The sequence below is a fragment of the Pristis pectinata genome, chromosome 26, assembly GCF_009764475.1.
Source record: "Pristis pectinata isolate sPriPec2 chromosome 26, sPriPec2.1.pri, whole genome shotgun sequence".
Classification (NCBI taxonomy): Eukaryota; Metazoa; Chordata; class Chondrichthyes; order Rhinopristiformes; family Pristidae; genus Pristis; species Pristis pectinata.
In genome coordinates, this window is record NC_067430.1 from 31479735 (window position 1) to 31492718 (window position 12984).

The following is a 12984-nucleotide window of genomic DNA, read 5'->3' on the forward strand; positions in this document are numbered from 1 at the left end:
ACATTTAGACAAGTAATGAAACAGTAATTTTTTAAATAGGTTTACTTAAAACATCTTAAAGCACTAGAAATTAATTTTAATAAAGGATAAAGAGAAATAAAGAAGCCACCTTACTGAACTTTTCTTTTCAATCAGGGTTGCATTATATCTACCAGCCATAGCGTGAAGCTGAGGGGCCAGATGTGAAGAGCAGTTGGCTCTTCAGTACATTCACATTCTGCCATGGGCATTCTGTTGAGTTCAGCAGCAGTGCAGGAGATCCGATGCACCAACATGCAATCTTCTGCTCATTCCTGACCTCTGTGTTGCAGTGCACATGTGTGGAAGACAGGAAGGAGCTACCTGCTTGCTGCAGCTAGCCAGTGGTTTTCTGCAGAACCACCAGCTAAAGAACAGCTTGTACCCTCATAAAGTCAAGCATCAAATTTGGGATCAACTCCACTCTTAACTGAGATTCTATGTTGGCTAATATTTAAGGGTAATGAAAAAATGAAGTTCCATTTTTATTGTATGGATTCTAGGATTGTTTAGATTTCAATTCTAAGACAGTGGTGATGGCAATCATCATGCAGTCTGAACTCCACGACGTTTATTTGCTAGATATTAACTAGAAAATAGACAGACAAATGTCCATTTTTACATAGGTAAAATATTAGTGAAGATTGAAATTAAATAAATGTTTCAATACTTTCATGATGGTCTCAACAAACTTGTTTTCCCTTAAATAACACCTTTTCATTCTGTGACATCTTGCAGTTAGGCAGCTCATTTGCAGGTGGGTTGTTACAAGGTTGGGAATGATCTATGGCAGTAATTAGAGCATCTCACTGAGGAATTCTGACACTTCATTGCTTCATTGCTCTTTCAGCTGTTCAGATTCAAATAAAAGAATTCCAGGTCTAGAAATATCTCTGCCAACACTGTATCCATATTTCATTATAAAGCAGATTGGGCTTGTACTTTTTCATTTTAGCCAGTTACAAATGGCTGTGTTAATGCAGATATTTATTCATTTTCATTTAATATGTGAATTAGCATTTCATTTCACGTCAGAAACAGTCCTGTTTATTTGCAGATTGTTTACATGTCTGCTGAATGCACTCAATTTTAGATTTTAATGTATTTACAAAATACTTTTCAGCTGTGCTTTCTTAAGATCCCATTTTCTGTAAAATGCGTGGCCTTTTGCTAGAAAATGCAATTTCTCTGCAATTTGTATCAAGCGTCAGGTGCCAAATTTGCCATACTAGTGATACACTCTCATACGTCATCACTTGGACCCTTACACCGAAGATAATCGGTAAAATAACTTCAGCAATGAGAATGAACTAAGACTATACATTGTATATTTATGATTTAAATAGAAATAAATGCTGATTAGGTAAGAATACGGATCCCATGTTAGTTTTGCTGCATGAAGTTTACAACTGAAATATGACATGCCAAAATTAAATTGACAGTTATTACATGTTTTTCACTTTTAGCTCAACCTATAATTATTCTAATCTGACATCTGTGATCCCTGGCAACAAAATGAATTTTTATTGCAGAAATTTATATAATTTCTTAGCAAACCAATTCCTGAAGACAAATATTTTTGATGTTGCAGTGAAGTATACCAAGGTACTTCTATCTGTTATTTTCCTGAAAGCCATGCTCTCATTTGGCAGCCTGCTATCCTACATTTCTGGAAAAATCTTCAAGAAATTTTCTGTTGTGGCTGAGTCCAGAATTCAAAGCCATGAACATATGGCCGAAATATTCAGCTGGGATAGAGGATGAAAATCCTGGTGGAGGTAGGGAGGAGCCGGCACGATTCCCTTCCTACATCCTCCCACCATTTTAGGCAGCACTGGGATGAAACTTTCACTCATTTATTGGGTTCACACACAGATATCATCTGTAGCAACAGGTTAGCAATGATTGATGTGATATTGAACAGTACGTATTTTACTGGTCTACTTATAGATCTTCAAATCCTTATGAAATGGTTGCCTTTCCAGCAATTTCAATACTTCAGGTTGTACTGCTATACCTTGCACCATTCCATTGTGTTTTACTCATCGCTTTAAGTATTGTTGTATTTATTATTACCATGTATACTGTTTACTTTCTGAACTTCACACAAGCAAGGAATGTCATTGCACGCTAGTGTGCATGACAATAAACTGACGTGAATCTGAATTTGCACAGACCAGTGTTGACAGGTGTGAGATTATTCCCAGGTTTAGCATCCAGCTATATCTATTCATTGACAATTAATCTGCATGTCTGTGTGTGATCAATTGTGCTTCCTGAATGTGTAAACCTCAGTCATGTTATCTGTAGTGTCATTTCCATTTGCTGCACCTCTATTTCTGACATTTCTTCTTTCTGTTCCTCATATCTGAGGATTAGGGATATTTCTGCATCACTTAAAAGTCGACCCTGTAAATTTACTGACAAACTTTCTAATCTTTTCATCAATGTGTATTTATTTAAGTAGGCAGCAGGTTAAGCAGCTGTACATGTCACAGGTCTATATTTTTCCAGAGGGATAAGGTGGGGGAGATCGCTCTTACATAAGACAGGTACAGAGTTAATGGGCCAAATGGCCTACTTCTGTACTGGAATCATTCTGTGATAATGTGATTTATTAATTGACTTGCCAAGCTGAAATTATATGTTTGAAAGCAGAGGTGTTTTTTTGCAAGGCTTAGGTTGCTGAGTAGAGAAACAATTCAAGAGTTGTATATTTATAGATGTATCAGTCCCTGTGTTTGACAACATGGTATAAATAGTTTGTTCATCTACATAATGAACTAACATGACAACCTTTCTGCTGTCAGCTTTGATATGCATGGCATCAGGCAAGGTTTTTGACTTTTTTTCCAAATGAACTGATTAAATGGGGAGCTCTGAAGATCGCAGAAAAAGTGATTCCAGTCAACTGGAATATATTCATTTTCTCTTCCTTTCAGGTTGCAGAATAATGTGTCTTTAATAATTTACTTTGCTAACTTCGGATAGCAATCCATTGCCAGTATAAGATCCTCAAGAATGCTCCTCATTCTCCATTTCTGCATATTCATATACATATAACTGCATGTATTACCATCTCATTTTATCTGTGATAAAGGTGCATCTTCATAGAGAAACAGAAAATGCTGGAAATATCAGGCAGCATCTGTGGAAAGAGAACATTTCAGGGCAAAGATCTTCCCTCAGAACCAATAAGAACAATCAATATCTTGGGGGTCACCATTAGCCATAATGTTAAGTGGACTGGCCACATAAATACCATGGCTACAAAAGCCAATCAGAGGCTGGGTATCCTGCAGTGAGTGATTCACCTCCCGACACACCAAGATTTTTCTCCATCTAGAAGGCATAAGCCAGCAATGTGATGGATACTTTCCTGGATGAGTGCCATGCCAATAACTCACAAGATGCTCGACCTCTACCACTAGGAAGGACAAAAGCAGCAGACGCTTGGGAATACCACCACCTGCAGGTTCTCTTCCAAGGCAGACACCATCCTGACCTGGAAACATCTCCCCAGTCCATCATTGCTGGCTCTAAATCCTGGAGTTCCTCTCCAATAGCACCCAGAAGGTACCTTCCCCAGAAGAACTGCTGTGGTTCAGGAAGGTGGCACACCACCACTCTCTCAAGGACAGTTAGGAATGGATAATAACTGCTGGATTTGTCAGTAAAGCCCAGAAACTGAAAATGAATTTTTAAAGAAAAAACAAAATGGAGATTTCAGGAAAGATTCAGTGACAAAGGAACAGCAGGACTCTTGGTTACTGTGTTTGTTATTTAGGTTTCAGTCAACACATGAAGGTGCTCAGTAACACCATTCTCACAGTTATAATCATGGCTGCAAAACTACTAAACAATCTAAAGTTGAGATTTTTCAGCATCTATTTAAAAAATAAGGAAGTTTTTGTTTAATATTATGGGTTGTCTAAAATTTATGAAATACAACGCCTAGAGATACAGCTAAGGAACCATTTTGACTATATTAACACAAGCAGATCTCAATTTCACAGACCTCGTGCCTGACATAATCTGCTCAGGGCTATACTGGAATGTTTACATAATGGGAGCTGGTAAATCCCATCACAGCTGAAAGACTTTGATAATTACTGAGATTGATGATGCCTCTGGGGCTCAGCCGCTGAATATTTCAGTTTCAAATTAATAGTAAAACATTAAATTATACGGTTTTGATAATGGTTTGCATCAGAACCATATTGCCCTTTTTATTTTGGAATAACTTCCCATTAATCTTTTTGTTATGGTAAATTGGAAGAACTATTCTACCAGCTAACAGAATTGTGGTATATTAAGTGAGGTATATTGGAGTGTTATTGCTTCACTGGCACTTTCCTTACAGATGCCTTAAATGAAGCTGTTACCTAGGTGAAGCTGTGTTTAAATTGGCCTCTCCCATTAAGTCTATTAGATTTAAAATGTTTTCCTGCTTGCCTCCTCTCTGTGGGAAGTGACATCGGTAAATGATACAGTGGAGGTCAACTTAAGGCTAATGATTGTCACTCAGGGAAGTCAGCAAGAGGGATGTGGGGGTCCATATCCACAGATCCCTGAAAGTTGCCTCACAGGTGGACAGGGTAGGTAAGAAAGCTTATGGGATGTTAGCATTCGTAAGTCGAGGGATCGAGTTTAAAAGCTGAGGGGTAATGACACAGCTCTATAAAACTCTGGTTAGACTACACTTAGAGTACTGTGTCCAGTTCTGGAGAAGGAGGATGAGAGGAGACATGATAGACGTGTACAAAATATTAAAAGGAATAGATAGAGTAGACAGCCAGTGCCTTTTTCCCAGGACACCGATGCTCAATACAAGAGGGCATGGCTTTAAAGTAATGGGTGGGAAGTTCAAGGGAGATATCAGAGGAAGGTTTTTTACCCAGAGAGTGGTTGGGGCGTGGAATGTGCTGCCTGGGGTGGTGGTGGAGGCAGGTACATTGGTCAAATTCAAGAGATTACTAGATAAGCATATGGAGGAATTTAAAATAGAGGGATATGTGGGAGGAAGGGGTTAGATAGTCTTAGGCAAGGTTTAAAGGTCTGCACAACATTGTGGATCGAAGGACCTGTATTGTACTGTACTGTTCTATGGTTCTATGTTCAACCTGGATTGTAAAAATCCTGCTTCACCACAGATTCTCCAGAATAAGATCAGATCAGATTTCTTTATTAGTCATATGTACATCGAAACACACAGTGAAATGCATCTTTTGCATAGAGTGTTCTGGGGGCAGCCCGCAAGTGTCGCCATGCTCCCAGCACCGATGTAGCATGCCCACAACTTCTTAACCTGTATGTCTTTGGAATGTGGGAGGAAACCAGAGCACCTGGAGGAAACCCACGCAGACACAGGGAGAATGTACAAACTCCTTACAGACAGTGGCCGGAATTGAACCTGGGTTGCTGGCATTGTAATAGCGTTATGCTAACCACTTTTACTATCTTATTGGCCTACATTGGAGGGCTGTTACCTTCAGCAAGTTCATCGCGCTAAGAACAGAAGAAATCAGAAAATGACAGGCATTGCTTCCATAAAGTGCTAGTTGTTTATTAATTAGTTTCTGACCTGATTAGATTTGATTCCTTTCTGTTTCATAAACATGATTTTCAGCCAAGGATACAAGTGTGGTAAGCACTGTGATACTTGCCTATGGACCTTCTGCAGATGGCACATTAAATAGTTCAAGCAGTTTCACAGGTGCTCCCTCTGTTCAATAATAAGCATTTGCTGGCAGGGAATAATGTCCAATATTGAGGTCCTTGAAAGTGCAAACATAACTGGCCTTGAGCATACAGTGCTAGAAATACAACTTGGGTGGAGCAGACATGTCATCAGAACGGAAGGTGATCATCTCCCTAAACAGATCTTGTGTGCAGAGCTGATACAAGGTAGAAGAAAAGGTCAACCATACAAATGCTTGAAAAGCAACCCGAAGTGCAGTCTTCAGTGGGATATGGCCATTCATGAGGATCTCCTGCAAACTGTTCAGGAACAGACTCATTGCCAGTCCTCAGTGAGATCAGGCTCTGTGAGGAAGAACTATGGTGTCAAACATCACAGCTGAAAACTTCCCATGCACGCTGCTGAGATTTGTGATGACTTTGTCAATGATGGACTACCAGGATGTGTACTTTCAGGGGTGCTCCCTTTTGTGTGTGGTGGGCTACAGTAGCATAGTGGTTAGGTTATTGGACAAGTATCCTGTGACTTAGTCCACTACAGTTGGAGAACTTACATTCAAGTAATTAAATACATCTAGAGTAAGAAACTTGTGACAGTGAAATCATTGGATTGTTGCAAAAGCCCATCTGGTTTGCTAATGTCCTTCAGGAAAGAAAATCTGCCAACCTTATCCAGACAGGCCTACATGCTAAATGTTAGAACTGACAGACACAGAGAAGGAAAGTAACTTTGAAGGTTATGCTAATAAATGAATAATGTTTATTAGCATTTTCACTTCACTAGTGCATCTTAAATTATGTTTTTAACCAACAATTTAAGCTAATAAGATCTAACACTCCATTAATGGACACATTTTTTCTCTTTTGACAGAGAACAAAGAGAAAATGTTAGGCAAAAATTAAACTTTTTTATTAGCTCTTTCAAAAGTTATTTAATTATAAATACAGTTAAATCAAGCTTTTATCTGAACAAAACAAATGGAACATCATTTTTTATTTAAATAATATGTACTTTTTTGACTTTGCCAATATGTAAATGACAATTGTATGTACAAACATCAACAGACCAGGACAGGAGAGATTTGGCTAGTGAGTTCAAACCCTTAGTGCTTACTTGAAATCTCTCTCTCACTCTCTGCTGTTTTAATGAGGCTTCAAGAAAGTGGAATAATGCTTCCATTTATATTAGGACAATAAAATTTTGCATGAAAATATTGTTTACTGTACATACTAATAATTTTGAACTATTGTTTCCTATGGCTAAATTTTAAAACTTTGTTTGAGTTGAAAAACAATCTTGGTGCCCAAAAGACTAAGCATTAAAGTTCTAATAAGACCTATAATAACAGGAAAAGTCAATTGATGTAACAGAATTTCTTGAAATGTCTGATGTTCTGAAAGCTGTATCCTTACTCTGTGCTTTGGTTCATTGGTGTTTTCTAATTTTAGAGAAGAATTAAAAGAATGTCGCAGGAGAATGGAAATTTTAAAGGAACAGAGAGATAAAGTGGAAGAAGATATTCAAGAGCAAGAAACTGCCAACAATATGTAAGCAATATGCCTGAGATTTACTTCATTATTTCACAACTGTAGGAATCACTTCTCCAAATTCTGTGCATGGTGTTTATCCTAGTGTATAAAATTACGAGGGGCATAATAGGGTGAATGTACTCAGTCTTTTTCCCAGGGTTGGGGCATAAAGAACTAGAGGGCATAGTTTTAAGGTGTGAGGGGACAGATTTGATAGGAACTTGAGGGGCAACGTTTTTACACAAAGGGTGGTATCTGTGTGGAATGAGCTCCCAGTGGAAGTGGTTGAGGCAGGTGTGATAACTTTTAAAAGGTAGTTGGACAGTGCATGGATTGGAAAGGTTTAGAAGGTTGTGGGCCAAATGCTGGCAAATGGGACTAGCTTGGATGGGGCACCTTGGTCAGCACAGACCAGTTGGGCCAAAGGGCCTGTTTCCATGCTACATAACTCTATGACTCTATCTATCCTGTTCTCATTTCTCTCTCTCTCTCTCTCTCTCTCTCTCTCTCATTCTCTCTCAATTGAATAAACAGGATTTTTTTTCATATAAAAGCCCACTGAAGTTGTTAATTAGGGTTGAAAATAATGGGATCGGCAATGGCCTAGTTTGGTATTCAACAGTGTCATAGTCAAGAGAGTTTTGAAGAAGAATCAACGATGTGTCACTATTCTCAGTCATCCAGAAATTCCTGAACCACACGTCAGTGCTCCCAGTTGTTAAGATAGCTTATAACAATCTAATTTTCCTGGTGACCATGAAACTACAAGATTGTTGTAAAATTATATCTGGTCAGCTGGTGTTCTTTCAGAAACCTGCTGACACTCCTGGATCAGACTTTCATGTGACCACAGACTCATGCTCTGACCTGCCCGATGAAATGCCCTAACAGGTCAATCAGTTCAGGAGCTTGGGGGTATTTAGAGATGGGCAATAAATGATGTCATTGCCAGCGTCATCCTGTGATAAATACAGCTTTAGAATAGCAAACCCTGAATGTGGGTCTGATAGTTAGTGAAAATGGGATGAATGCAAAGCTAAACAGTGGTGCAATGTGTAAAATCACTGCTTCATAGCACCAGGGACCTGAGTTCAATCATGACCTCAGGTGCTGCCTGTTTGCACGTTCTCCCTGTGAATGCATGGGTTTCTTCCATTTGCTCCAGTTACCTCCCACATCCCAAAGACGTGCAGTTTGGTAGGTTAATTGGTCCCTGTACATTTCCCCCAATGTGCAGGTCAGTGGTAGAATCTGTGGGGAGTTGATGGGAATGTGACATTAAAATGGGTGGTTGACGGTCAGCACGCTTGGTGGGCTGAAGGGTCTGTTTCCATGCTGTACCACTCCACGTCTATGACTAAATCAATTTTTGCTTTCAAACATCATGACCGTGCTGATCACTAATATCAATAATTTGTTCTCTCAGTGCTGCTTTGTTTCGTCTTCGAGCACAACACAGACGGCTGTGTGAAGAGCTTCGAGAGGAGGAAGACATTCATTCAAAAATTGATTTGACATTGCAAGAGACTGAGTAAGTTATTGACTGAAGACAGAATACAGATGTCTGAAAAACAAAACAAAATGCAGATGCTGGAAGCTTGAAATAAAAACTGAAAATATTGGAAATACTCAGCAGGTCAGACAGCATCTAAGGGGAGAGTTCAGAACGCTCTGCTGAAGGCTCATCACTCTGAAAGATTATCTCCCTCCACAGATGCTGCCTGACCCTCTGAGTATCTCCAGCATTTTCTGTTATCACATACCCCAACAGGTGTTTTCACTTTCTTTGAAGCAGATTGATTTACTTTAATTCTTTATTGAGTGCACTGATGAATCACTCCATATGTGATATAGAAGCAAAAGTAGATTTAATGAGCAGATTTCCAATATTATATTGCACTTTGGTGGGTTGATGTAGAACATAGAACAGTACAGCACAGTATGGGCCCTTCGGCCCACAATGTTGTGCCAACCTATATAAACCTTATCCACATTCTATCTATCCCCCTCTCTACGTCACCTCCCATAACCCTCTATTTTTCTTTCAACCACGTGCCCATCTAAGAGTCTCTTAAATGACCCTATCGTATCTGCCCCTACCACCCCCAGCAGTGCATTCCAGGCACCCACCGCTTTCTGTGTAAAAAAAACCTACCTCTGACATCTCCCCTGAGCTTTCCTCCACACACCTTAAACGGGTGACCTCTAGTATTGGCCATTACCACCCTGGGGAAAAGATGCTGGCTGTTCACTCTGTATATGCCTCTCCTAATCTTATATATCCCTATCAAGTCTCTTCTCATCCTCTGTCTCTCCAATAAGAAAAGTCCTAACTTGTACAGCCTCTCCTCAAAAGAGATGTTCTCCAGTCCAGGCAGCATTCTTGTAAATCTCCTCTGCACCCTCTCCAAAGCTTCCATATCCTTCCTATAATGTAGTGACCAGAACTGAACACAATATTCCAGATCTGGTCTAACCAGGGTCTTATAGACCTGCAAAATTACCTCTCTGCTCTTGAACTCAATCCCCCGGCTAATGAAAGCCAGAACACCATATGCCTTTTTAACCACCCTATCAACTTGCACAGCAGCTTTGAGGGATCTATGTACTAGAACCCCAAGATCTCTCTGTTCCTCCACACTGCTAAGAATCCTGTCATTAACCATGTATTCTGCCTTCAAGTTAGGTCTTCCAAAGTGTAGCACTTCACACTTCTCCGGATTGAAATCCATCTGCCACGTCTCTACCCAGCTCTGCATCCTGTCAATATCCCATTGTAACCTACGACAACCTCTGCACTACCTACGACACCACCAGCCTTCGTGTCATCTGCAAACTTACCAACCCACCCTTCCACTTCCTTATCCAAGTCATTTATAAAAATCACAAAGAGCAGAGGTCACATCTTTGGGTTGCCATCTGTGGGCAAGCCAATTCCAAATCCACACAGCCAATTTTCCATGGATCCCATACCTCATGACCTTCTGGATGAGCCTACCATGGGGAACCTTGTCAAATGCCTTGCTAAATCTATATATATAACATCCACTGCTCTACCTGCATCAATCTGTCTTGTTACTTCCTCGAAAATCTCAATTAGGGTCATGAGGTATGACCTGCCCTTCACAAAGCCATGTTGACTATCCCTTATAAGACTATGCGTCTCCAAATGCTCATAAATCTTGTCCCTAAGAATCCTCTCCAATAGTTTGCCCACCACTGACGTACACAGCCAACAACGCAGCTGAACCTGTGATCACAGTGGAGGACGTAAGATCAGTCTCCCGGAGAGTGAACACGAGGAAAGCACTTGGCCCAGATAGTGTCCCAGGCCGCGTGCTCAGATCTTGTGCTGATCAGCTGGCAGAAGTATTTGCGGACATATTCAACCTCTCCCTACTTCAATCTCAGGTTCCCTCCTGTTTTAAGAAGACCACTATCATCCCGGTACCAAATAAAAGCAAGGTAACATGCCTCAATGACTACCGACCAGTGGCTCTGACATCCACCATCATGAAGTGCTTTGAGAGGCTGGTCATGGCACGCATCAACTCCAGCCTCCCAGACAACCTGGACCCATTGCACTTTGCCTATTGGCAAAACAGGTCTACAGCGGATGCCATCTCCCTGGCCCTTCACTCAGCTCTGGAGCATCTGGACAGTAAGGACACTTACGTTAGACTATTGTTTATCAACTACAGCTCTGCCTTCAATACAATAATTCCAAGCAAACTTGTCACTGAACTCCGAGACCTAGGACTCAACACCTCCCTCTGTAACTGGATCCTTGACTTTCTAACAAACAGACTGCAATCAGTGAGGATAGGCAGCAATACCTCCGACACGATTATTCTCAACGCTGGTGCCCCACAAGGCTGCGTCCTCAGCCCTCTACTCTACTCCCTATACACTCATGACTATGTGGCCAGATTCTGCTCTAACTCCATCTACAAGTTTGCAGATGATACCACCATTGTAGGCTGTATCTCAAACAGTGATGAGTCGGAGTACAGGAAGGAGATAGAGAGCTTAGTGGAATGGTGTCATGACAACGACCTTTCCCTCAATGTCGACAAAACAAAAGAGCTGGTCATTGACTTCAGGAAAGGGGGTGGTGTACAGGCACCTGTCTACATCAATGGTGCTGAGGTCGAGAGGGTCGAGAGCTTCAAGTTCCTGGGAGTGAACATCACCAACAGCCTGTCTTGGTCAAATCATGTAGATGACACAACCAAGAAAGCTCACCAGCGCTTCTACTTCCTCAGGAGGCTAAAGAAATTTGGTTTGTCCCCTTTGACTTTCACCAACTTTTACCGATGCACCATAGAAAGCATCCTATCTGGATGTATCACGGCTTTGTACGGCAACTGCTCTGCCCAGGACCGCAAGAAGCTGCAGAGAGTTGTGGACACAGCCCAGCACATCACGGACACCAGCCTCCCCTCCTTGGACTCTGTCTTTACCTCTCGTTGTCTTGGTGTAGCATCCAGCATAATCAAAGACCCCACCCACCCGGGACATTCTCTCTTCTCTCCTCTTCCATCGGGTAGAAGATACTGGTGCCTGAGGGCACGTACCACCAGACTTAAGGACAGCGTCTACCCCACTGTGATAAGACTATTGAACATTTCCCTTATACAATGAGATGGACTGTGACCTCACGATCTATCTTGTTGTGACCTTGCACCTTATTGCACTGCACTTTCTCTGTAGCTGTGACACTTTACTCTGTACTGTTATTGTTTTTACCTGTACTACTTCAATGAACTCTGTACTAACTCAATGTAACTGCACTGTGTAATGAACTGACCTGTACGATCGGTTTGTAAGACAAGCTTTTCACTGTACCTCGGCACAAGTGACAATAATAAACCAATACCAATACTAACTGGTCTATAATTCCCAGGATTATCCCTTTCACTTTTCTTGAACAATGGAACAACATTTGCCATCCTCCAATCCTCCGGTAACATTCCTGTGGCCAGGGAGGACTCAAAGATCGTTGTTAACGCTCCAGCAATCTCTTCCTTCGCTTCCCATCGTACCCTAGGGTGCATCCTTCCAACCCCGGGGACTTATCTATCCTAATGCTTTTTAGTAGCTCCAACACTGCTTCTTTCTTAACTTCGACATGCTCCAACACATTTGCCTGTTTTATGCTAACCTCCCCTTCGTCAAAGTCCCTCTCCTTGGTGAACACTGAAGCAAAGTATTCATTCAGGACCTCCCCTACTTCCTTCACCTCCAGACACATTTTCTCCCCCTTATCCCTGAGCGATCCTACCCTCACCCTAGTCATCCTCTTGTTTCTCACGTATGTATAGAAAGCCTTAGGGTTTTCCTTAACCCTACTTCCCTTGGCCTTCTCATGCCCCCTTCTAGCTCTCCTAAGTCCCTTCTTAAGCTCCTTCCTGGCTACCTTATAATTCTCAAGAGCCCTGACTGATCTTTGCTTCCTAAACTTTAACTAAGTTTCCTTCTTCCTCTTGACTAAACCTTCCACCTCTCTTGTTAACCATGGTTCCTTCACCCTACCATCCTTTCCTTGTCTCAGTGGGACAAACCTATCAAGAACCCCATGCAAGTGGTCCCTAAACAATCTCTACATTTCTGCAGTGCATTTACCAGAGAACATCTGTTCCCAATTTACGCTCCCAAGTTCCTGCCTAATACCATTGTAATTTGATGTGTAGTAAATTATTTAACGAGTGTGTTTATGGTAATTGCAGCACATTA

At 41.2% G+C, this 12984-nt stretch overlaps 1 protein-coding gene across 1 annotated transcript in view; it reads left to right on the plus strand.

Moving 5' to 3' along the window:
- The window catches only part of cfap74 (cilia and flagella associated protein 74), a 143720-nt gene that overhangs the window by 10216 nt on the left and 120520 nt on the right, over positions 1-12984 (plus strand). The window contains 2 exon segments of the mRNA XM_052039017.1: positions 7168-7266; positions 8675-8779. Of these exon segments, the coding sequence (XP_051894977.1) occupies positions 7168-7266; positions 8675-8779 (204 nt within the window).